The sequence below is a fragment of the Otolemur garnettii genome, unplaced genomic scaffold, assembly GCF_000181295.1.
Source record: "Otolemur garnettii isolate 467f Iridium unplaced genomic scaffold, OtoGar3 scaffold00028, whole genome shotgun sequence".
In the NCBI taxonomy this organism is placed as follows: Eukaryota; Metazoa; Chordata; class Mammalia; order Primates; family Galagidae; genus Otolemur; species Otolemur garnettii.
In genome coordinates, this window is record NW_003852423.1 from 18,092,504 (window position 1) to 18,119,564 (window position 27,061).

Below are 27,061 nucleotides of genomic sequence, written 5' to 3' on the forward strand. Positions count from 1 at the left end.
CTCCATGAGCCCTGGAATTTTAGACAGCAGTTTCCACAAAATTCTAAATGTAAGATATATTAAAAGCTCTGGATTTTTACTAAGCTGTGCTTTTAGAAAGATTGTGGTTTCCGTGATGCTTCCCCAAATGAAAAAAAAAAGAAAGAAAGAAAAGATAACAGGGTAGGAACAGTTAGGAACCAGCATTTATCAACAAAGGGAGAGAGAGAATAGATTCCCCTATGCCCTGGGAGTCCTTTTGATGGCTTCGTGGTATATTATGGGTGTTGTAGGTATTTTGACCCAGCAAAGGCTAACCGGCAACCTTTTCAGAATACAAATGAAATACTTAAGGATCTTAGAGGTACCTGCCCGGCTTTCTAGGAGAAGAACAATCTTATCCAACACCCCTGTCTATGTGAGATGGACAGACAAGAGGCTGTCCTTGTCCTCAGCTCACCATGGATCCAGGGCATGGGTGGATGTCCCAGCTCTGGGCACACCCTGTGGAGTGTGCAGTGGTTGAGGCATTAGCAGGGCTCCCTAGGAACCCAGGAGAGGATGCAGATGACTCAGAAGTCAAGTCGGATGGAGGAAGGTGGGAAGAAAGAAACAGATGCCCCGAGGCTTTGTGCCTCAAAGTGCAGTCCACAGCCTTGCTACAGGTAAAATTTCTTACCATCCCAGCCCCAGATCTGCTGAATTGAAAACTCTGGGTGGGTCTTGGCAATCTTCCTTCTTAGCACCTCCCCACCCCAAGTCATTTTAGCGCCCATTAACACTTGAGAACCACTGCTCTGGCCACTCAAGATATGGTCACAAAATCTCAGGTCCTCCCAGAGACCTACAGAATCAGAATGTGCATCTCATTATGACAAGGTACCAGGTCCACACTGAAGCTGAGAAGCTTGGCTCCAGGCAGAGGGAGCACCCCAAGCGGTGTGTGGAAGTATGAGAGAGTTTGGTGTCTTAGGGGAATGTCAAACGCTTCTGCCTGGCTGGAACAGGGAAAACCACAGGGTACAGTGACCCATGGAGGGAAGGAGACATTAGGGCAAGCCTGGGATGCAGCACTACAGGTCACCCTGAGGACTGTGGGCAAATCTTGAAGGTTTCAGGCAGAGGAATCACGTTCCTATTTCAGAAACTATCAATAGTGGTGGGGTGATGGCTGGGAGGAGGTGAGATGGGGCAGAGAGGCCCACCAGAGGTAAGGGACCCTGAGGCCTGATTCTAGAGTTTGGAACCTCATCTCTATTGTATTTGGGGCCTATAATAATCCCACCTTTGTTGTGTGTCTGTCCTGTGTGTTTTGAGACGCTCCGAAGCATCTCCAGCCACTGGGCACCAGATGTACAAATCTGTCTGCAGACACTGCCAAGCCCAGGGTGGGGTGAGGGGCAAAAGTGCCACTGGTTGGGAGCCCCTGATAGAAAATTGGGGGTGGGGGAGGGAACAGTGGTGCAAAGGAGGGGTATTTAGAAGGTTGAATCCAGAGAATAAGTGTCTTATTAAGATCAAGATTACAGCCACACTGTAAAACAAACACCAGCATGACAACAACATTTGTCGCACTTTAGAAATATAAACACATCCTGAGACCTGGAGTTCAAAATCAGGCTGCATTTGAATGTTTGAGCTACTTTATTTAATATTTACTTTAGTCTAAAGGCCTTGGTCTAATTAGCCTGACAACGATATAGATTCATAACACTGATGATAACCAATATTTTTAAAAATTTATATGGACAGGCTTATAATTATTACACAAAAGGTACAATAAAATAAAATTTTATAATGGCAGAGCTGTTCACTGTCAAAATTCAGCTGGACAGCTGCAGCTGCCTTTAACACTCATTGTACAGAAATTGGGGTTAAGAAGTGGGTGACGAATGATGTAGCTTACCCAGAGACTCCCCAGAACTCCTCCTGTGTAGATGGAGGTTTTCATTATTTGTTCTTTTTATCACATAGTGAGGGAAAGACCATCAACCTCTTCTAATTTGCTTGCAAAGAGAACTGAGGCGGACCCAGAGCAGCATTGCAGTGAACAGTCCCTGCTTATGTGTTTGCCAGCCCCTTCCTTTCCATCGGAAGTTGGCTAGATAGAGACCAAATGTGGGCTGTTATTAACACAGCAATGGACTTGAAATATTACATCTGGCTACATCTAATCCTGCCTAAAATGAAAGTTTCCAATCGGGGCTGTCCCTTGGGACAGGAGCTATGCAGCATCTTCCTTTTGCAATCTATTTAGCCAGCCTCCTGAGTCTCTCCAAATACCAGGATATTAACTGAATGCAGAACAACAAACAAGGGATGAATAAAGAAAAACAGGGTGAACGGGTTAAACGGAAGGTCACGGAGGGAGAGTAATCACTCTTCTGCTGCACACCACCAGGACAAAATTGAATTTCTGCATGGTGAAGTACTTTTCAACCCTCATTGTGTTTATAATACCTAGACTTAACTATTTCTGGGGTAGGACATGGGTGTTAGCAATTTTAAAGGCTTCTCAGATGATTCTGTTGAGCAGGTGAGTTTGTGATCAGGGCTGTCATGTACAGCTGTACAGGTTGTCCACTGTACAATTCCAATAACCACATTGCCTGTGATATGAATGGTGCTCTCTGAAGTTTAGCCCTGTTGGGGATTTGTTGAGAGCTCCTGGCATAGTAGGAAAAAGTATTGAACTTGGGAATAGTTGGTGCTGGATTCAAATGATGGGTTTCTCACTTATTGTGGAGTGAGCAGATTACATAACCTTCCTGAGACTCAGTCTCTCATCTGTAAAATGGAGTTAATAGCAAAAATACTCTATGTAGTTTGTAGAGGTGAGAATTAAATAAGATGATTCCATAGCTCAGGCCCTCTAAAATGTTCCATGCTCCACTAGTCCACGAAAAGTTCTCCTGAAGAGCCTCTCAGGGCCTTGTTGAGATCCAGACTTTCTTTGGGATATTTGATTTCCTTCCATAATGCATATCTTCTCCTGTCTGCATTCTCTCAACAGGCTGAGTGCCCAACCTACTGTGTGATGCTTTCTGTGTCCTGCTAGGTCTGCAGTTAGATCAGCCATCGCAGCACAACCAATAGCAGTCTATTCCCTTTGAACAGTTTTTCAGAGACATTTATTTGCATTTTTTGATTATTTTTTCCCTTGAGAGCTTTAATCCTAAGAGTAAATAAATTGGTGGAGGAGATTTCTGAGTTTTCTTATTGTTGAATTGTTCAGGAGATTTTTTTTTTTTTTTGGCTTCTCGCAAGTCATTATTGGAATTCTGCCCCATGAATTATGCTTTCAATTCTGGTGACAGAAATGAAAAACTGTAAGATCCTAATTAGTCTTTGAGTTCCTGCCAAGACAGTTTGTGTTAGTGAAGTAAACAATGCCTCGAGAATAAGTTTTTAGATGTGTGTTGAGAAGGATAAAAGATGAATTATATTACTCTCCATTTCCGCTCAGAGTTCTGAAGATGGTGGTCAAGGGTTTCCAACATCTCATTCAACAGACCCAAGCAAATTAGCTAAACTAGATTCTGTTGACCTGTAATTATTCACTGCATTAAATAATGATTGACAATGTAGGCATTGTGATTGATTAATCAATTATGTAGAAATGCTTGCATATTGTCATTTAGCATATAGCACATCAAAACCCATATGCCCCCACAGGTAGGGCTGCCAGATAAAATATTGCATTAGCCGTCCTTATACGAAAACATTACTCATTGTTTATCTGAAATTCGAATTGAACTGGGCATCCTATATTTTTACTTGCTAAATCTGGCTAGGCTGGCCATGAAGGATTTCCTTCCCTTTATTTCCATGTTGCCAAATCAATAACACCTTAACTGTATTGTCTCAAGGTGAATGATGAGCTAGCCAGCAGGGAGAAACCAAGGACAAGGTCTTTGCCTTCCAGTTAATGGATGCTTCTGACTGCCGGGGTCTTTAGCATGGAGGATGCTGCTGTCTTTACAGATCTACTTTTCTGCTTCCTTTTCTATTGGGGCTCATTTGCAACCGGGCCCCAAGTTAAATGCTTAGCTTCATGAGAGCTTATTTTATAGAACATTCTATCTGTCAAATGAGTGTTATATTACAAAGAGGACAAATTAGGGGAAATGAACAGTAACTGTGATGACTGTAACTAACATTTGCCACGTACTCGGTTACTGGTCCTAGGCAAGAAACCAGGTGCTTCCCACACATCAACACTCTTAGTCCTCACATCAGAGGACACTCTTACTGTCCTTATCTGACAGACAAGAAAATCAAGGCCCAGAGAGTTGAGCGCTAGTGGAGAAGCAGGATACAGCCTCCTCCAAAATGGTCCACTAGAGCAGCGGTTCTCAACCTGTGGGTTGCGATCCCTTTGTAACAATGGAAATACATCATGGCGTTAGGAAGGTTGAGGACCACTGCCCTAGAGAGAAGCTGTCCTCAGAGGAGGGTGATTTTGTTCTCCAGGGGACCTAGGGTAATGTCAGGAGGCAATGATGGTTGTCATAACTGGGAAGGGGTGGACTGTGCTGCTCACACCTCGTAGGTAAAGGTGGCCCCACCACAAAGGATTATCCAGCCTCAAATGCCTGTAGAGTCATCAAAGTTAAGAGACAAGGCAGGGGAAAGGTAGGAAAGAGCTCGCCTTTGACCTTTGATCCCAATGCAACTATGGCACGTTGCAGGCTTGGATCTGGAGTAGCCCTCACCGCTGGGGAGGGAACACAGGGGCCACTGAGAAATGAAAGATGCCTCGGAAAGGCTACTTGCTTACCAGAGTCGGGGATTTCTTGACTATTTGTCTTGCCCTCTCTAGTGTGAATTTCCACGCCTCCTGTGAAAGCAAAATTAGACAACATTAAAGCTTGTGTCTCAGTTTTTCTTTCTAGATCTGTTCTACAGTTAGTATTTTTAAAGTCCACAAGTTTTCAATGAATAAACCCTTTCACAAATTTGTGATAAAATAATTCACAAGAAAACCATTTCATGTTAATGACTCCCTCTACTGAGGACTTTGCTCAGTCAGACGCTGTGCTAAGTACTTGATGAACATTTTCTTATTTACTCTTCACTCTGGCCTTAGAGATATGACCATTTTACCAATAAAGAGACTGAGAGGCACAAAAACTAAGAAACTGGCTCAAGACCTGACAGCGAGAGTCCCGCAGAGATGCAATCTGGACCTCTGCTTTCTGGCTGCGAGGCTCGGCTGACCTCCATAAGCAACTTGTTCTAGGAAGCTATCAACAGCGCGAGCTTGAGTGTTTCACGCTACAGCAGTGAGGAACGGCTGATCCCTGCCCTGCAGGCTAACCCCCTCTCTCAGTGCCCTGCTCTCCCCTGGTTGGAGAGCCCCTGTCCTCTTTCAACCATTTCTACAACATCTTAATGCATCTTCCAGGTACATACACATTGCAAGTATAAAGAGTTAGTTCATTATTATTAATAACAATTGCCGTGAAACTCCAAGGGCCACTGTCCTTGTGTATTTGGTACAGGGGAGGTTGGGAGAAGACTAACCCTGGGGTGGGTGGGGTATGGGCTGCTACCACTGCTTCAGGAGCTCTTGCCCCCCACCCCCACTAAATACACATGTCCTAGCCACCATGCCAGCCTGCCCTAAAATCATCTCCTTCAATAATTGATAGGTTTATTGGAAAGCTTTGTCTTTTCTACCCACTTCCTGCCCACCTAAATTAGTAGGGAAGCTGGGATTTCAAGGAGAGTGCTGTAGTTCTCAATCCAGGTCATGAAGGACACTGTCTCTGCATGTAGGCCGTAACAATGGATGCTGGAATTTTGAGATGGTTGGTCAGAAAGAGAAGGTTTTCTGGGAGATGCCAGCCAGTGCTGTTAGATGTTCAGGACTTAGGTCTGTATTTAACTCTTGCCTGTTCTTCCCCCTGGAGCTCCCTCTCTCCACTCTGGAGGTATGTGGCCATGTAAGCGGGTGTGTCCCTCTCAGGACGAGCCTGGGTTGGAGTGACTGCTCCAGGAGGTGCTCAAGAAAGGAGGGTGGCAGTGCCAGCAGAACTTGTCCTCTGGGTCTGTCCCAAATCATACTCCTCTGGCTCAAGCTCAATGAATGGCAAATTGGGGCTCGTATGTCAAAGGCAGCAGGCCAGCTGGCATAGGAGACTTGAGAGAAGATGCTCTCTATGTGGGTTCGGTTGCCAGGAGGCTCTGGCACAGAACATGTTTCTTAAAACCTTGCAAGATTTCTCCACTCTTTGGTGAATAGCTGTGTCCCTGAACCTCAAAGAATTCCCCACCACTGCTGTGGCCACACAGCCTCTTCTTAGGACTCCCCAGACCTCCCTGTGATCAGTCAACTAAGAGGTCAGTGTAATGGTCCCCTCCAATGGGCACCCAATACCTCACCCAGCATTCCCTGTGGCTGGTTGGTAGCACAGATCACAATCCTCACTTTTAAGATGTCTTTAACAAACAGACAGCTTAGGGAATGGCTCCATTTGGGGGTAAAACTGACCTCTATTAACTACACTTTTGAAGTTCGCCTATTGTATGAAGTAGTAATTTTGGCACAGTCAGTGTAACAGACACTAGATTTTGTCTTATGACGCCCTTTGGGGGTACCCTTGTTAGCCTAAAGCTCATTCCTCATACACTGCCACTTGAAGCTGCCTCGATTATGAGGCCTGGCTTCTCTGTCTTGGAAATATTCCCTGGCATTCTCAGGTCCAGTATATACATCTGCAGGGCCTGGCACAGTTCCCGATACAGAGTAGGTGCTTGATAAATATGGAAGTAAAATGGGAAAGAAAATAGTTATGATCTTGTTAGGGAAGGAAAACAGGCTGTCAGACTTTGCTCACATAGAGAAACACCTTGAAAAGGACACTCATGGCAATGGTGGGGTCTAACCTTTTCCTTTTTGTCCTTTTCTGGGTTTTCTAAATTTTATGTAATGAACATCAATTCGGCAACAAATGCTTTAAAAATGAACCCACTTCGTGTTGTCTTGTTTCTTACCGAAGAAGAAAATAATGTGCTCCCAGCACGGATATGTGCATGAGGGCCCTGGGAACCCGGCAGGGAGCAGCCCAGACACGCCTGCCCTCCCCCAGCTCCAGTCTGGCCAGGGGAGCCCTAGCAGAGAAAATAAACAGAAGCAGATGAAGCCCAGAGAGGGCTTGGCAGCCTCTTCCTGGTAGAGGCCACATGAACCAGCTCAATTCTCTGGTGCTCAATGTCAGCTGGGGAGTAATGACAAGCAAACTGTAAGAATACAACCTGGCAAGTGCCACAGCACAGGTTTGGAGCACTCTCAGTGCTGGGACCTGATGGGCTGCTTCCCTGTTCACCCGGACGGGGCTGAGTTCTTGCTGTTGGTGCCTGTGGGGGAGGCAGCAGGGAGCAGGGGCTGGGTGGCAGGGAACTGCGGCAGCCTTTGCCAAGGAGGAGAGTCAAAACATCCGAGGAGGCAGAATCCTGGTTCCAGATGGGCATTTAAATTCAGCACCCACTTCCAAATTCCAGTTACAATGACTACTAGGAAAGTCGAGATTTCTGGTGGAAATTGGGGAAGGGTAGGATCCACAAACTAGAGAATTGGAAATATTTCCCTAAGACGAGATTTGGGTAAGGCCAAATCGATGCAAAGAGGGAGCAGCCAGGGTTACGGCACATTGAGAGGCGAAGGCCGTGTGGGGATTAAGTGAAGGGATCCTGAGGTAGAATGTCCGGCACTCTCGAGGCTGGGGCAGCAGGGGCTCGGCCAGTGCAGGCAGAGTGGGTGCATATGGGGGTGCATGTTCCACCGCTGCAGAGATGTGGAGGTTTGTCCCAGGACCTGGGCCACTGCAGCCCCGGCCACCCACTCGCTGCTACCCAGGTGGTGGTGGGGATGGATTTGTCTTGCAGCTGTGTGTGTGTAGGGTACTCTACCCAAGAGTGAGGAAATGACAATTGACTTTGTCTGAAAATGAAATGAAGATTGGAGGGGAGCTCCAGAAGAAGCCACCCTTGGCTCTGCCCTGGGGCTTTGCCCCAGGCTTGAGAAGGGCCCCTGCCTGGCAGACTGGAAGCTGTTGCAATAGCATAGAAAGGGCCCTCAAAAGGCTCATGCCTTGAGGGGTGGGGGGAATGGATGGGTAAGCCAGCCACTCCAGGTTCAGGGTAGCTGTGCACAGGAGCTGGGGAGCACAGGGACAAAGGAAGACGTGTTCACATTACACTGAGGGTTGGGGAGCCTTTTCAGAGGACCTGCAGCCTGAGCCCAGCTCTTATGCAAATCTCTCATGGTCCCTAGAAAGACACGTCCTCCCTACTCAATAGCAGAATCCACTCGCTGGCTCAACTTGCCTCAGTTACACAGCTGTGGAGAAGTCTGCTCAGGAGCCAGGCTCACAGTTTTCAGTTTCCAAGCCTGGACAACATTTTCTCTTTCACAGTGTGCTTGACAATACCAAAAATGGCCTTTGAGATAGGAATCAGAAGGATTCACCCAGGAATCACCATTCTAGAAGCTCCCCGACCCCTGCTGGATAATTTCCCAGCTGCAGCACAGCTGTCTTATCCCCCAACAAACGTGAGAGTTCCTGGGGCAGAGGCTTTGGGTTCAGGGCTATAATTTTCAATCACCCATAACATCTTCAATAATATCAAGCCCAGAGCTTGTAGGCAAGAAGTACCTATTGACTTATAGTCACAAACGAAAATGATTAGAGACTGGGCAAGGGCTGTATTTTTCAAACATTTCCTCCTTCCTTTATTCAGTCAACATCACTACTTCCAAGGCAGCGGGGCGGGAACCCAAGGAGGCCCTGCAGGGACTGGAGAGCTGCATAAGAACAGCTGTTATTGTCCTTGCCTATCCTGAGCTTAACATTAAGTGGGAGAACTGCACACATGGGCATGGGTGTACATTGCACTTTGGAAAGAAAAGAAAGCTGTACCAGAAAAGGGGGCAGGCCAAGATGGCTTTAGGAAGAAGCAATCCTGTGCTGAGCCTTCAAAGGTAAGATTGCGACAGGTGGAAGTGGGTAGAGAGGGGAAGAACATGTTGGGCACAGGGAGCATTTGGGCCCCAGTGTGTTGAACAAGCCAGATGTTCTGGCTACATACATGTCTGGACAAGGGCATGATGGGCAGAGAGTGAGGGAGTGGATGTCATAACGAAAGTTTAGTCTTTATTCTATAAGTGATTCTTGGCTACAGAGAATTTTTGAGTAGGCATGTGCCAGGTTTAGTGATAAATACATGTTAAGAAAATTCAAATTCAAAAAAGATCAAAGCATCACTTTCTTTGTAGTGACTAATTCAAAATGCATTAATAGCAATATATGAAGGAGAATTGAAATAAAACTCTGCTCATTTTTCTTCTGCCCCTCCCAGAAGAAAATAGATGTCTCCATGACAAGCAAATTGCCAGCAAAAATAAAAATAATTCTTATCTCTCCTTGGTAATCTTAATTGTTGGCATTTGACTTAAATCTGCTTTTATAAAGTACGAAGGCCACTCTTCTGTATTCTGAAAAATTAAGACTTCAGGATGGAGGATGCAATTCTAATGAACAGTTGGAGGGAAAGTTGAGAATGGACTCTGAGATGATTGGAAAACTCTTCTGGTTGGAAGCCAGAATGATGTTTATGACTCAGCTCGAGCAATCATCTGAGGCATAAGACAGTTACCCGTCAACAACGAGCAGCTTGGGTCTGAGAGCATTCATTTGGTTTTGTAATTTGTTTTGGTCAAATCTTTTCAGATTCTTATTACATTTTTTCTTGGTTATCACGTCTATTTATTCCACTTTCAAATCCTTTTCAGCCTATTTATTTAATACCCTCTTGAGCAGATTGCTAAGGAAGCCGTCATTTGGGCTCAGAGAGACTTAAGCCCTCCAAAGAACCATGGACATGTATATTAGATTTCTTTACACAAGTGCTTGGAAAGCACCCAAGGACAACATGGCTTGACACCACAGCAGAATGTGAAAGGGGAGAGGACGACCCTTCCCTGGAGCATACAGTAGCATGTCGCATGGTGATTCACTAAAATGCTTTTGTCTTGTCCAGAATGATTAAGTGCCCACCCCAACCAGAGCCAGGCCGAAGTCTTCAGACAAAAGATGTTTGTTAACTATTGCCTGAGGTTATAACTGAATTTTGTTGCACCAAATTCTATATGTTAAAGTTCTAATCAGCCAGTAGCTTAGAGTGTGACCATATTTGCCAAAATAGTCATCAAAGAGGAAATTAGTTGAGATCAGGTCATGCTGGAGCAGGGTAGGCTGCAAATCCAGTATGACTGGTGTCCTATAATAAACAGAATTACCATGTGAAGAGGAAAAGAACGCACAAAAAGGGAAGATGCTGTGAAGATTCAGGGAGAATGCCATCAAAGATGCCAGCAAACCATCAGAGCTGAGCGTGAAAAGCATGGAACACGTTTTCTCTCACAGGCCACACCTGCTAACGTCTTGATCTGGGATTTCTATCTTCTGCTATGGTAAAACAATAAATTTCTGTTTTTTAAGGGACCCAGACTGCAGTGGCAGCCCGGGTAGACTCACACAACTTCTCTCATTCTCAGGGTGCCTTTGGCTTTTGACACTTGGCTAAGAGTAGTTGGATGATGGAAGAGCAAGGGCCAAGTGTTTGGGTAAAGATGTCCCCTGGTAGAATCTGCTTCGCCAACTACCAGCCAAATGGGAGCCCAAGGAAAAGAAAGAAGGTACAATAGTTTAATTAGCAGTTCAGATGTGAACAAACTTCCATTTTCAAGAAAAACTCTTTAAATATTGAGTTGATCAGTAGATCATGGTCTCCATTATTATTTCCCATTTGAAAAGATTTTGGATGATAAAGTGTTTGTGGGTTCGAATCTTGGCTTCATTATTTATTAGTTGTAGGACCTTGGGCAAGTTACTCCAGCACTCTGAACCTCAGTTTCTTCATCTGTAAAATGGGGATGTTAATAGAATTGTCATGAGTATTGAACAAGATAAAACTTAGAATAATGCCTTGCATATAGTAAGCATGACATTAGTGTAAAAAATAATTAGTGTTTTTATTTCAGGTTGTAATGTCACTAATACACAGCTGGAAAACCTACAATAATTACAACATCAGCTGACAGAAATGTATGCTGTTTTTCAATGCTCCTGAAAATTGCCCTGAGAAAAAAGTGTTATTACCCCCATTTTACAGATGAGAAAACTAAGGTGCAGAAAGATTACACAATTTGACCAGGGCCACTCTGCAAGCAGAGCTGAAGTTTGTACTATAGTTTCTAGATTCCAGCACCTTTCCCAGCAGTGGAATACTTTTTCCAAGAATAAAGTGAGCCCCAAATTTTAAAATAAGCAAGAAATCATGACTCAGGAGGTTTAAGCACCGCCTTGGGAATGGCGAGTGTAGCTTCCATGGAATGGAGGTGGTTTAACGTGAAAGGCCAGGTAGCCAGGTGAGAGGACTGTGTCTGTGTGTCAAGAAGTCGTACACCTGGGTAGAAATTCATGTAACTCATGCACAAGCATGATAATAACCAGATGATTAATAATGAAAGAAGAAAAAAAATTCTTTCAGTCATCTATTTCTTTGTACACTCATTCTATTCACTTATTTTACAAATACTCATCCAGTGTCTGTGTTGTGCTGTGAATTATAAGTTGGGGACATAGAGTGAATGAGGTGTCAGTGGTTTTACAGCCTGAGAGAAGTTGACAGGAAATGATAATTAGAATATAATTGGAAAGGGATAAGTAGCAGTTTCCAAGATCCCTCTTTTATAGATGAGGTAAACTGAGGCTCAGAGTGGCTAAATAACTTGCTGAAAGTCATAGAACCGATGAATGACACAGTTCAGATTCAATTCAGACTCATTTGGCACATGCTTTTCACCCCATTCTGGGTGATGTTAATAAGGCATGCTAAAAAAGAAACAAACGTTTTTTAAAGTTAAAGAAGTTTAGGAAATCTGAGAATTAAATCCTCCTCTGAGAGGGCCAAAACACATATTAGCATATTCAAAGCTTTGAGATGCTTTGTGGAAATGAATGCTATTTAGATCACACATTTATTTCCTAAACATTCAAATGTTTTGGCCAAAGTACATTAAGCTCTATTGATTATGATGGGGTGTACAGGGGCTCCGCAGGGACTCAGTGCGACGTCCCTAGACATTTTGACTATTGGTGAATTAGACCAGGCACATTCACTAATTGGGCCTTCTTAGTCCTGTGATGATAAAGAATTGGATTTTGATATACTTAGGTGGGAAGGAAGTAAAGAACAGTAGGGTTTTTAAGCCTGAGTTTCTACAGTGAACAATTTTTTAGTGATTGAGTTCTCTGTTATCAATTATAACAGCAGTATATGTGAAAAGTACAAAAAATGCTTTTTGTTCACTTCACACATTTGACAGCAGTGACAGATTCCCACAAAGGAGAAAGCTCCTGGGAGGTAAAATGATAATTTGAGATGGGCCTTTTTTTTTATTGTCAAAGAGCACATATGAGTGAGGGGGGAGTGTGTGAGGGAGAGCACTCATCTACCCTGGATCTTTTCTGAAAGTTTATTAGGACAGGTTGCTCTTCACACCCAAATTAAGTGATAAAGGTTGATTTTAAAAATGGAAAAAAGATTTGAAAAACACTGTCTCCAAGGACTTTCTTGTCCACCGGAGGAGGTAAGTGCATAAATGACTACAGTGTAAGGCAGCGCAGGGGATTGAATGATGTGTCTCCCCCAAATTCATATGTTTAAACCCCAAGACTAATGTAATAGCATTTATATTTGGAGCCTTTGGGAGGTGATTAGGTCATGAGGGTGGAGCCCTTGTGGTGAGATTAGTGCCCTTATACGAGGTAGCCAGTGAGCTCAGTTCTCTCTCTTCCACGTGGGACCATAGCAAGAAGACAGTAGTCTGCATCCCAGAAGAGGTCTCTCACCACAACTTGACCCCAATGGCATCCTAATCTTGGTGTTCTAGTCTCCAGAACTGTGAAAAATAAATTTCTGTTGTTCAGAAGGTACCCAGTCTATGGTATTTTGTTATATAGTGCCCCTAACTGACTCAGACAGACAGACTACAAAGAACCAACTGAAAGGCATAGGACAAGGATTAGAAACAATTCCTATTAAGTAGAAAGACAAAGGCAAGAAGTTCCATTCCTTACAAATTCTTATCAAACAGTGACAAGTCTGGCCTTCAGGTGGAATTTGCTGGTCTGTTACTATACTGCATTCTATTATATCATACATGGCTATTTCTCCAGTCCCTAGGTTTTAGCTCTGCCAAAGTCCAATTTGATTTTGAGGTTCTGACATTTTCCAGCCCCAGTGCGCATTTGTGACTTTAAGTAATGCCAAAAAAAAAAAAAAAAAAAATGAAGTCTATTCACTTCATTTTCTTCTTCCAGGGTCAAAAGAAAAAAAAAAAAAACAGGAAAGAAAAGTAAAAGAAAAAAGGCACTACTTTTAAATGCATTCTCTTTTATCATTGAATGTCTCTTCTTCATATATATTTTAGCATTAGTTAAATTTGCTTCTTTTTTTCTTCTAGGCTAATTCTGTATTATATAGCTATTAGTATCCTTAATATATTTAATCATGCTCTTGCTATCGTGCCTTACATTACTCTCCAGGGAATACTTTTTTTTTTTTTTTTAAGAAAAACCTTATTTTAAACAGCACTTTCCCCACCCTACTCCTTTTTCTGACATTTTTATTCATTGATTTTACCACCACCAACACCACATACCACTCTGCCATGGTTCTTCTGTCTTTCCAGTTCTATACCAAACGTTGTGTATATTTTATCTCTAAATTTTATACTAACTCTGCAAAGTAAATTGTTCTTAACCGCACTTTGTGGCTGAGAAATTCAAGATCCAGTGCTGTTAAGTAAATTGTCTGAGGCTTCACAACTTGTACCTTTGCTCCATTTTGACTGTTTCTTCCCCAGTGTTTGGGTGCCTGAGTGAGTTCTCTAGTTCCAGACTGTGGGGCCTATTCTTATAGACAGGATCCTGTCCTTTGTCCTATTCTTTAAACAAACGATTTCTGACAAATAATTAAGCTAGTCAAATAGTGGGTATGGGTCAGCCATTAGGTTGTCTAAGCCAATTGCTTTGTTGTGTAGTATTTTAATTTTTTACTTTTAGTTTTACTTGCCTTCAGGTTGCTAGATCAGTCTTGCCCAATGTTATGCAACTAATCAATTTATTTGTATTAGTTTCCTATTGCTGTGATTAATGATGACAAATTCAGTGTCTAAGGAAAAAACCCACCAACTTATTTTTTTATAGTTCTGGGGGTCAGAAGTCAAGGATTATGATTAAGACATCAGCAGGGCCGGCTCCTTCTGTAGCTTCCAGGGAGAATCTTGCTCTTTACCTCTCCCAGTTTTTGGTGGCTGGTGTCTCATCACCCTTACCTCTACCTCTGTTGTCACATTGTCTTCTCTCATGCTGACTCTCACGCTTGTCTCTTAGAAGGACCCGTGTGATTACATCGGGCTCACCGAAACAATCCAGGACAATCTCCCCACCTAAAGATCCTTAAATAAATCACATCCCCAAGTTTCCTTTGGCTGGGTAAGGTAACATAGTCACAGGTTCTGGGGATTAGGATGTGAACTCTTTGGGGAAGGCTTAATTTTTTCTACCATGTTATTCATTAAACAAATAGTAATTGAACAATTAATATATGAGGCGACCTGTGCTGGAGCTCTGGAGAAAATGCAGAGAATAGCCCTATGTTTGAAGAATAAAATAACCAGACTATCTCTTTTTTCTTGTAGCTTACATTCTAACAGAAGTCACAGACATTAAGTAATAATTTTACTATTATTTAGTTAACAATCACAATGTGTGCTAGAAGGGTGGAGGGTGAAGAATACAGGGGGATCCTGGCTTAATTGTGAGCAAAAATTCTTAGAGGAAATGACTTCTAAGCCGAGCTCACATGTGGCTGATTGATTAGGTGAAGATGAGGGCCAAGAGTGCATACTGGAAAACTAATGATGAAAACTTTAAAATTCAAAGGATCTTTTAGAACTGTTCAAATTCATTAGGATCATTAGCGTTTCCTGAGCTAAGGAAATTAATAAGCATGTTCTCAAGAGAGAGATAGTTGTCATTTTCTGAAGTTTTCGAAAGTAGGCAATCACATTTTTCATATTTTAAATGTCATATAAGTACTTTCTGTGGAATCATTTGATTTTTTTCTACTTACCAGAAGTCAAGGGTAACTTAACATTTGCATTATGTTTTCTATCCTTTGAAGAGTCTTGACATCTCTATGAGTCTTTAAAGAAGTCTTTAACACAGGTTTAAAGTAGATAAATTCTCCAAGGTTGCAAATATGGGCTTTAACAAAAACATAGCTTAGAATGTGAAATGCTTGGAGAAAAGATTGGGCAGTAGATGGGAAATCCAAACACAGCGTTTCAATGCTCAGATCTGTCAGAGTTAAACTTTCAAATATGCAGAGAGCAACTTAATTTAGTGCTCTCCGATATTGAAGGCTTTTCTGTTTTTGTGATATTTTCTTGCCTAATGATCATCAAAGAGTTTTGTGAAGACAAAATACATAGGAGGTGATGAAATCTCATTTTAATTTTCACCTGTTTAATTATAAGAAAGGCCAGCCTGAGCAAGAGCAAGATCTGTCTCCACTAAAAATACCAAAATTAGCCAGGCCTGGTGAGTGCCTGAGGTCACAGCTACTTGGGAGGCTGAGGCAGGAGGTTAACCTGAACCCAGGAGTTTGAGGTTGCTGTGAGTGAGACTCACCCTAGCCTAGGCAACAGAGTGAGACTCTGTCTCAAAAAAAAAAAAAAGAGGCGAGAGAGAAAGAGAGAGAGAGAGAAAGAGAAAGAGAAAGAGCATTTCCCCCTAATTTTTTTGCCCTTTAATCTCTTTCTGTAAACCAATTGTGGCCTTGTTATTTTTCTTTTTTCTTTGCTTTTTAAGGTACTCTTTGAATCATTTAGAAAATAATGCTTTGTGTGGTACATTACAGAAACATTTTCCCAGCTTGCCAATTGTTTTTTGGCTTTGTTTATAGGGTAGGTTTTTACCAGTCAGATGTATTAATGTTTCCCTTTGTGACTTTTAGATCACAAATTACAAATCCATTGCTCAGGATTTTTTTCTTTTATGGTTCCCTTTTTTGTTAAATGGTTCAACCTGTAATCCATTTGGTATTTATTTTGCTATAAGAAATAGATAAACATCGAGCTTAAATTTTCCCCAAATGTCTAGTCTTTAGTCTCATGCATTTACTGAGTAATCCAGTGTTTTAGCACTGATTTGAAATGCTATTTTAATTAAAAGCAAGCATCTCAAACGTGGGTAAGCTTGTTTCTACACACTATATTTTGTTTCATTTTAAGCTGACTTATCTCATTATTGATAATTTCCTCAGATGTTTAAAGGGAAATTTTAAAAACATTGTCACTTAAACCACTCCATAACTATCAATTTGCTTGAATTTTAATTTTTTTACCTGTAAAGTTAAGGTAATAGAATAACTTTGTAATTGTGTGGGAGGAGTCTAGATGATGCACTGTGCCAAGCATTTGGTACAATTTCACCACAGTTTGGTTACCTTTTATTTTTCAGCCCCCATATGTACCTATCATATAATGGGAGCTTAGTAAAGCTTTGCGCTTAGAGCCTAGGCAGTCTGGATCAGGACCTATGTTCTTAACTATCATATTGAACTAGCTCTCAGTTAAAGGCGGGAGAGAAATCTGATTTCTTTGGAAAGCTGGAGGAGAACGGAGGAGGAGGATTTGGGAAGATTTATTTTTGTATTTATTTTTTAGAATGGGAGACACTCAGGCAGGTTAATAGGCCTTCTCATTTTTCTTCTTCAGGCGTAGATAACTTCAGCGCCACTTTACCCAATTAGTCAGCACACTGCTTTGTAAAAAATCCCTGGAAAAGGAATGAACTCCAAGTAACCTGGTTCTAAAAGCTCCAGTTTCCTCTGCTCATCTAAGAGGCCTTATTCTTAGGGAGTCAGGGAGTTATGTGAATGGAGGTTAAGTTAATGTATCAAACTGAAAAGGGGCAGAAATCAAAGAATGGTTGGAGAAAGGGGTGATGTTAGAGGGTCGGGGGGTGGGGTACAGGATTCTGGGTGTGTGGAAGGGAGAAGCAGGAGAAGGGATGGTGCCCTCAGATTTGCAATGACAGGTCCTGGGCTCGGGCTGGCTCCAGCACAACAGCCCTCACCCATCGGGGTCACGTTTATTTCTGAAAACAGTTTCAGATTCTAAAATAAGGTAAACATTTCCAACTCCATTGAGAACAGATGAATTGTCACAAGGGAGGAGGTAAAGCAGACACTTGTTCGGGGGTTTCCTGTTTCATTTCTCTTGCAGCAAATTGTACTGGCCAGGTACTGTGCCGGTCTGGGGAACATGCTGGTGGGCAATACTTGTACCAGATGCTATGACAGAAATCAACAAAGGGTTGTGACAGAGCAGGGAAGGAGACTTTCTGCAGGCAGGTTGGGCAGGGAAAGCCTTTCTGAAGAGGAGGCCCTTCCACAGAGACCTGCAGGGGCAGAAGGTGCTGGCCACATGTGGAACTGGGAGTCACAGGCAAAGGGCCCACAGAGGCGGGGCGTGGTGTGCTGGGCCAGCTCCTTCTCTACCTTGAATGAGGCACGTCCACTCCTGCTCCCCCGGGCTGCTCAGACCTCCTTGGGGGGACCCTCCCTGCATCCTGTGTTAGAGCACCTGTTTCCTCACCAGCGTCTGTTTACTCCGCAGCCCCTCCTGCTAGAATCAGTATTTGTAACACTATCGCCTGCCACATTTTCTGGAATTATGTTTTGTATAATTCACTCTTCATAAATATTTCCTAACTGAGAAAAGGAAGAAAATTCTTCTACAGAAGAGATGGGACTTTAGAGAAGTCTCTCAGTCCTCTAGGTCTCAGCAGACCTATTTATAAAATGGAGGAGTCATGTCTGTCCTTCAGGCAGGACAGCTTACTGAGGGTGCCTGGCTGGGGCTGGGTGGGGGCTGCCTCCCAGTGCTCCAGAAGGTTCACTGAGGTCTGACTAAGTGAGCAGATGGTTGTACACTTTAACTGGTGTTAAGAAAGTTGGGACACTCGTCCAGATACTTTAAGCTCTTCAGAATATTTCATTAAAAATAAAACCACAATGCTTTTACTTCCCTCTGGCTCTGAGAAGTAGCTACTATGAATGGGCTCTGTAATGTATGCTATAAAAATAGGTGTTGTGCTTAAGTGAAGAGCTGGAGGTCTGAATCCAAAGTCCTGGGTTGAAATCAGGTTCTACTCACTAGTTATAAGGTCAAGATCTTAAGCCTCTACTACAAAATATGTTTGATAATATGAAACAGGGTTTGACTCTGTCAATGGATTAGATTTGGAAACATCAGTATGAACTCATGTCCCCACCACACACACATACACACAGAAATAATTGTAGCTTTGTATATGCATTGGTTGTATATATACATATTTTCTTTGACTCTCCACTAAGAATGCATAGAAGCAATGACACCCCGGTAGCAACAGACACATCTAGCACCCAGATTCGTTTGCTAAATTCCATTTCCAATAAAAGGAACCAGGTCTCTTTAGGGAAATGGCTGATTCTAAGACTGGGACAGAAAAAAATACAAGATAACAAGATAAACCTGAATCTCTCTGTAGTACCAGAAAATACATAATATAAAAAAAAAAAAAAAGTGGAAGCACGTCAAGGGATCCAGGAGCCAACCCAAGCAGCTTTCAATGGCAGCACAGTTAGAAAACTAGAAAAATTGGAGCAATGAAATAAATGATGTAGATTTGGGTTTTAACTTAAAGTATAAAATACATATTACATGAGTCTATATTGATGTAAATACATGATTGATGTAATAACGGGGGGAGAAGGAATCTACCTTTTATTTAAAAGAATTCCAAATAACACGTGTAGACAGCCCCCTATTGCAGGAGGCGGGGCTTGGTCCTCCCTGGCCTCCTTGAGGGTCTCACTTCTAAAGCACAGAATAAAGGAAGTGGGGACATCATCGTGGGGAAATCTGGCAGACATCCCCTGCACCAAGTGACAAAGGCTGACGCCACCAGCAATGTCACGTGGCAGCCTGCTACCCCTGCTAGGATGAGATGAGAAGGGCACTTCACCTCTGTGGTGCTTTTTCCAAAAACTGTAACCCTGTCTAATCAAGATAAAAACATCAAACAAGTCCCAAGCTGAGGAACATTTTGCAAATGTACTTAACCAGTACTCCCCCAAACTGTCAAGGTCAGTAACAACAAGACTGAGACTCTGTCACAGACCAGACAACACTAAAGAGATGCGACAACTAAAAACTAAACACAATGGGTGTCCCGACCAGATTCGGGAGAAGAGAAAGGACATTAGTGGAGAAACTGGTAAAGTCCAAATCTGGCCCGGAGTTTAGTCACCAATCACGCGTGTTGTGGTTTCTTCAGTTTTGACTAGGTAATGTTAAGATGTGACCATTAGGGGAAACTGAACTTGGGTGAGGGGTGCACTCTCTGTAGTATCCCTGCAACATTTTATAAATCTGACATTATTACAAAAAAAAGTATGAAGAGTATCAGCATTTGGGGAAGACTAGATGATACTACATCTGAAAGCACACTGTGAGCTCACAGGGCGAAACGCGGTGATGAGAAGAAGGGCACCGTCGGCTGTACAGAAGGAAACTGAGTGATTAAGGGATCTTAGAAAATGGCCCATTTCCTGGCTGTCTGTGATTCTTTTCCTAACCTTACCACCTGAGATAGTTTATTAAAAGAGGTGCCAGGTATTTTATTTGACACTTAATGTTTAAAAAGTTAAAGGAAATTCCTGGGGTCAGCTTGTTAATTAATTTTCAGTGACACAAGAATTTGTCATGTGCCACTTTCTCATAAAAAAGAGTGAAACTGACTTCTTCCCAAACCCATTTATGTCAGCTTCCTGTGGGGTTTGGATTCCAGGGAAATATGATTCCCTGTGCATGCACACAGCCCTACACACTCAGCAGCAGAAACCAGGGCTTCCCCGTGGGAAAAGCTATTTCAAAGTCGGGGCCACTTTTCTAAGGTAACCGGACCCCCCTACCCCCCACTCCAGCAGTTTACGTGGGCTGGAGGCCCTGGGGAAGTAGGGAGCACCTCTCTTGACACGGGGCTCACACTCTGCATATAATTGTGTTTTAGTATGGATCACGGAGGGGGAAGAAACTCTGGAGGGTGCCTTTGAGGTGTTGGCAAGCACAGCTTGTCCCTCCAGCACAGCCAGGGCTCGGAAGGGGGTTTCTTTAAAGCTATAAGGTCTGCCTGGGGATCTCAAGGTTAGGGGACCCAGGGGGGAGCAGAACAAAATGGAGAGGGCTCCCGGAGCTCCGGCTCAACTGAGAGCTTGTACAATACTGATCCAAAAAAGAGCTTTAAATATGCCCAGGGCATACTTGTAGGAGCTGCATTCACTTTGCATTTTGTGAGCTGTGGTGTCACACATGTGTGCATGCACATGTGCGTGTGCTGCTGCGCAATCAGTGCTGTTTTATGTGCAAATGAGGAGGAGTGGTAAAGATACTGCCCCATGGTAGGTAACACCAAACGATCTGGGGGATCTTTGCAATCAGACCTGCAGCTTTTTCTCCTTCTCCCTCTCTTTGCCTCCCCCTGCCCTTCCTGTTTCTTTTTCTCCACTCCCCCTTCTCCTCCTTAATTTTTAAAAATTGTTTGGGATTCATTGAGGGTACAAAGAATGAGGTGACACTGATTGCAGTTGTTAGATAAAGTCCCTCTTATAATTGTGTCCCACTCCCAAGAGGTGTGCTATACACTGTGAGCCCCCCACTCCCTCCTCCTCTCTTCCCACTTGCTCATTCCCCTATCCTCCCTTGTATTATGTATTACTGCTTTTATATTAGAATTGAGTACATTGGATTCTTGCTTCTCCATTCTTGTGATGCTTTCCCAAGAAGAATGTATTCCACCTCCAATCAGGTTAATACAAGGATGTGACGTTTCCATCTTTTTTAGTGGCCGAATAGTATTCCATGGTATACATATACCATAGCTTGTTAATCCATTCCTGGGTTGGTGGGCATTTAGGGTGTTTCCACATTTTGATGATTGCAAATTGAGCTGTGATAAACAGTCTAGTGCAAGTCTAGTGTCAATCTTATAACAAAAATATTTTTTTCTTCTGGGTAGATGCCTAGTAATGGGATTGCAGGAACAAATGGGAGATCTAATTTGAGTTCTTTGAGGATTCTCCATACTTCCTTCCAAAAAAGATTGTATTAGTTTGCAGTCCCACTAGCAGTATAAAAGTGTTCCCTCCTCTCTACATCTACACCAACATCTGTAGCTTTGAGACTTTCTGAGCCATTCTCATTGGGGTTAGTGATATCTCAGGGTAGTTTTGATTTGCATTTCTCTGATGATTAGGGACGATGAGCATTTTTTTCATGTTTGTTAGCCAATGGTCTGTCTTCTTTAGAGAAGGTTCTATTTGTGTCTCTTGCCCAGTGATACATGGACTTGGGGGCTCTTTTTTTGTTGATTAATTTGAGTTCTTTGTAGATCCTAGTTATCAAGCTTTTATCCAATTCATAATATGCAAATATCTTTTCGCATTCTGAAAGTTACCTTTGCTTTGGTTTTTATTTGCTTAGCTGAACAGAAGCTTTTCAGTTTAATTAAGTCCCATATGTTTATTTTTGTTTTTGTTGCAATTGCCATGGAAGTATTCTTCATAAAATATTTCCCCAGGCTGATATCTTTGAGCATTTTCCCCATACTTTCTTTGAGGATTTTTATTGTTTCATGCCTTAGATTTAAATCTTTTATCCATCTTGAATCAATGTTTGTAAGTGGTGAGAGGTGTGGGTCCAGTTTCTGTCTTTTACATGTTGTTATACAGTTTTCGACTCCATTTATTGAATACCATGAATTTAGGACAGTGTTAGCACTGAAAAGTTAATATACTATGATTATTGAGAGGAGAGTTAACATTCTATTAGGACAGTCAGAATTGTTTTTTGGAGAATGTGACCACAGAGAGGAGTTTGAAGGGTGGGTATGGCATTGGCAAGGCTGGCTGGCTGGAAGGTTGGGATGGGCTCCAGGGAGATCCTGTCACTTATTGCTGGGCTGAGCCTAGGATTTGCAAGACAAAGAGAGGAAGGCAAGTCTGGAAAGGCCGTTTTTCTTTGAGACAGAATCTCAAGCTGTCATCCTGGGTACAGTTCCGTGGCGTCATAGCTCACAGCAACCTCAAACTCTTAGGCTCAAGCAATCCTCTTGCCTCATATTTTCTATTTTTTAGTAGAGATGGGGGTCTTATTTTTGTTTCGGCTGGTCTTGAACTCGCGAGCTCAAGCAATCCACACACCTTGGCCTCCAGAGAGCTAAGATTACAGGCATGAGCTACTACGCCTGGCTGGGAAGGATTTTTGAGAGTCCTGAAATACTAAGTGAAAATTTGTGCTGAACTGTGTCTACAATGTGGTGATCCTAAGCTGGAGGAAATAATGGGACCTGTTTGGGGGGCTGGGACAATTAGGCTGTGACAAGAAGGAAATCAGAATTTGCATCAGTGATGCAAATGAGAAGGTGGTGGCCCTTCCTCTATTCATACAGTCAACAGGCATTTCCATGGCATGTATGGGGCACCCTCCTGGGCACTAGGTGTACTAGGGTAACCTCCTGAAGGTTAGAGCCTAGTGAGAGGGTTAGACAGGCATTCACACAGGTGTTTCACTGAAGTTCAATGAAGGAAGGCACAGGAGCTATGACAAGGGGGTGTCTGATCGGGGTCATGTCTTTAAAGAAGCAAGGCATAAGCTGAGCCGTGAAGGATGAGGAAGAATCAGCCAGCAGATAGAGCTGATCAGGCAAAGGGCTAAGATCTCTTCCCAATCCATTGGGAAGAGAGAAAGAAGTGTTGTAGCTGGAAGCTACAACAGAGTTATATCAAAAGGAGGCTGAGTGAACACTGCATATGCTGACAGCGTACACCCCAGACATGGATGGATCTCACAGAGAGAGGAGCCAGGCACAAAGGCACACACACTGTGTGAGTCCATTTATGGGAAGTTTAAGGTAGAATTTATATGAATGAACCAATCTGTGGGAATAGGTTTCAGCATAGTGGCTACTTTGGGGCTACTGGCTGAGAGGGACATGAGGAAGCCTTCTGGTGGGCTGGAAATTGTCTACATCTACATCTGTGATTCACCTACCTTTGGTAGGTAGGTCACTCTGGTTATTGATTCACACATACTATGTAGGAGTGATATGTATGCCTTGGAAATGAAAATAAAAGTTCTGCTGTCTAACATTTTTAAAAAATATATATGCTCAAACTGCAATGTTGAGGGGGAAAATAGGATATAAAATTATATATATACTATCTTGATTTTCAAAGGAATTATTAATACAATATTGATTTTTGAAATTCAGACAAAAACAAGCCACACTTTAACATCGGTTGTTTCTGGGGGTGGGATTTCAGCTGACTGTTGTGAAGACCACTAGCAGAGTTACAGAAATACTGATAACGATGGTTAAGAGACCAGCCAAACTCCCTCAGAACAGAACAAAAGGTGAACCAGTTTCCTCCGCTGTGAAAAGTGATGCCTATCTGCCCAGGTTGTTTGGGGTCTAAGTGGTAGGAAGCATCAGGTTGTTCCCCCAGTGCCCCAGCACTGGCACAGTGAGCGCTCAGTAAGAGCCAGTTACTGCTACTGAAGCAAACCTCAGAGACTGAGGCAAACGAAGCTGTCCACATGTACACTGGCTGTCCCTCTTTTCTGGTCATCTGCAGAGATGAAGGCTAGCAAAGGAGATTTGAGCTAGAGGGTGAAGTTCAAGAAGGGCCTACAGACGAATGTGAAGAGGGACTCCTGGGCAGTCACAAGCCTCCACTCAGCTGAGTGGAAGCTGAACGTTTCAGCATGAGCCCTCTAATTCCTTCTCAGAGGGAGAAGACAGTTAAATATTGTGGAGTTGGAATTGAAAAGAGGGGATTGTGGTTGTAATGGGAAGACAAGGAAATGAAATTTCAGGAAACTGCATGGAGTAAAGTTGATCTTATTAAATCTTGAATCTGCAGATGATGGTGTGGATTTGGAGAGAAGGGAACACTTGCACTGCTGGTGGGACTGCAAACTAATACAACTGCTATGGAAAGAAGTATGGAGAATTTTCAAATAAAAGTGGACCTTCCATTTGATTCTACAATCCCATTACTAGGTATCTAACTAGGAGAAAAAAGTCATTTCTACACAATGACATTTGCACTAGAATGCTTATTGCAGCTCAATTCATAATTGCCAAGATGTGGAAGAAAGCTAACCCAGGAATGGATTAGCAAACTGTGGAATATATATACCATGGCGTACTCTATTCAACCACAATAAAAGATGGAGACTTTACATCCTTTTTGTTCACCTGAAAGGAGTTGAGACACATTCTTCTTTGTAAAGTATCACAAGAATGGAAAAACCAAGTATCCAACGTACTCAATACTAATATGAAATCAATATATAAACAATTACATGCCCACATGAAAAACACAAGTATAGTCTAGTAGAAGGAAGAGGAAGAGGGTAAGAGGAAGGGTGATTGGCAGGATCTCACCCAATGTGCACAATGTGAGGGTGTTCAGCATGCCCCCTCAGGAAGGGGTCAACTACACCTTGAACTTTACCTTAGAAATGAAAATAATGTAGCCTAAACATTTATACCATTCTGTCAATCTGAAATAAAAAGAAATAAAAATTAAAATAAAAATGTAATGTATTAATCAAAAACAAGTTGATCTTATTATGACTACGTATAGTTGTGGGTACAATGTAGAGATGACATGATGTTATTTAAGGAAATCACAAAACCCTCATCACTTGCCTTTCTATACAGAGATGCATTCTGTCCTTGCAACATCAGTGAATGTTATGACACAACACACACATGCTACTTGAACACGTGAAAAAAGTTTTTCTTAATTAAAATTAACTCTTCTAGAAACCAATGGACCCACGGCTCCTCAGGTGGAATTACGGGAAATTTAATAGGCATTTACCCAGTGATCCAGGAAGCATGAAATACACATGTCCCCCAGCATGTGCATCTTTTCCTTCCTGCTCAAGGAGACAGGCTTCTGATATTTAATATTATTGGTGAGCAAAATCATGTTTATTGCGTAGGCCACAAGGTACTAAAATTGACTTCATTTAAACATGAATCAAAAAGAAATCACAATTAAAATAAAAACCTGGCTGTGTTATGTATAGAAAAACCACAATTCTGAGAAAGGAGGCATAGGGTTTTTTTTTTTTTTTCAATAGTAAGCTTCCAAAAATCGATATTGTGAAGCCTAACTGAATTTAATGTTATTTTCTCAGTGTATGGGGAGGGAACTGTGTCAACATTTTCAGCCATGTCTCTGACTGCAATCCAATTAAAAGTTGCCCAGAACAATATAGGGGATTCTGAACAACAATCTCTAAATAAAAATAATGATATTAATAATAATTATATAAGCTATCTTTTTTCTTAATACTTTTTTACATAGAAGGTATGGTGCTAAGCATTTTGTATTTATTGGCTCAAAGTAAAGCAATAATTTTATTACCACCCATTGTGTGGGTAAGAGGGGGACCAAATGCTCAGGTCTGCTCTTGATTTTTAGATGGTAGAGAGGGATTTTAACCTCTGTGCCTCTCCAGCTATCAGATTTCTTACCTACTGCCAGCTCAGCTCAAAGTTACAGTCCACAAGAGATGAACAGAAAAGACATTGTTTGGTGGCCTGGGGGAGGGATCTAGGCTACAACTCAGGATGTCATTTCATGTGTTGTAATTGGAAATGTCATCTTGCCTCTCCCTGTTCCCAAACCACTGAGTAAGTGAAGCTGAGTCACCTTCTTTAACATTTCCAAAGGGCCTGCATGTCCCCAGAAACCACAGTTCAGAGGGAAAGTCCACTCACCTTGGGAAGAGGGTAGAGATGACAGAAAGGTTGGCCGCTGTCCTGTTTACAAAACTCCAGAGCGTGACACACCACATCAGCATTCATCTGTGCACTAAGCCTGGAGGGAAATGGGACAAAACAAAGACTGTTCACATCTCTCAGCCATTAGGAAATAGAATCTTTATCAAACAAAGGTAAACCTCTGGAATGGATTCTAATACCCTCAAGTCCTTCTTACGCCATGGCCTTTGAGCCCAGACCCATGTGGCTGCTGGATCATAACGATTTCCTGCCTTGTCGCTGTCTCCTACATTTAGAATAAGGTCCTGGGGGCAGGCAGGGCAGCACTGAGTAGTGAGGCAGCCTCACTCAGGAGCACTGTGATTCTTTTCAGAAGCCACAAATAAAACCAGGAAAGGAAAAATGGACAGAGGTATAATTAGATGGGAATAATATATTTACTTATTTATTTTAGAGACAGGGTCTTGCAGTCTCTAACGCTGGAGCAGCTGTGGCATTATCATAGCTCACTATAGCCTCAAATTCTTGTGCTCTAGTAATTCTCTTTCCTCAGACTCCTGAGTAGCCACTATGCATGGCTAATTTTTTTTTTTTTTTTTTTTGAGTAGAGATAGGGTCTTTCTATATTGCCCGGGCTGGTCTAAAATTGTCAGCCTCAAGTGCTCCTTCTACCTCGGCCTCCCAAAGTCTTTTTGAACCAACACACCTGGCTAAGAATAATATTTTGAAGTTTCTTGAGCCTTATAGTGAAAAATCATTATGATACAGTCTTAAACATTTAAAATTATCTTCCTAGGCATAACCCAAATCATCTCTTCTCCTTTAAAATGAACATATTTCTTATCCTTGCAGAAGAAATTACAATACGATTGACTAACTTAATTCTTTCCCTGGGGATGGTGTAAGGGTAGTGTTCTCCAAACATTTCAGTTCATATCTAGATTTGAAGGGGCTGAAACAAACCTTCCCTATCCATTTTATCTTTGCCATCCTCCCAAACTCTTCTTACCAATAAAAATGAGTTTAATGTGTTGGTCTGAAGGAAGGAACAAGTAAAATATAAACTTCCAGTTCATTTTCTAGGCAAATTATTG

The 27,061-nt window shown here is 42.4% G+C and overlaps 1 protein-coding gene across 1 annotated transcript in view; it reads right to left on the bottom strand.

The window, feature by feature from the left end:
- AOAH (acyloxyacyl hydrolase) overlaps window positions 1-27,061 on the bottom strand; it is a 220,879-nt gene that overhangs the window by 138,427 nt on the left and 55,391 nt on the right. The window contains exons 4-5 of the mRNA XM_003788590.3: window positions 25,965-26,064; window positions 4,760-4,819 (exon numbers count right to left, since the gene is read on the bottom strand). Coding sequence (XP_003788638.2) covers window positions 4,760-4,819; window positions 25,965-26,064 — 160 coding nt within the window. The remainder of the gene's footprint in view (window positions 1-4,759; window positions 4,820-25,964; window positions 26,065-27,061) is intronic.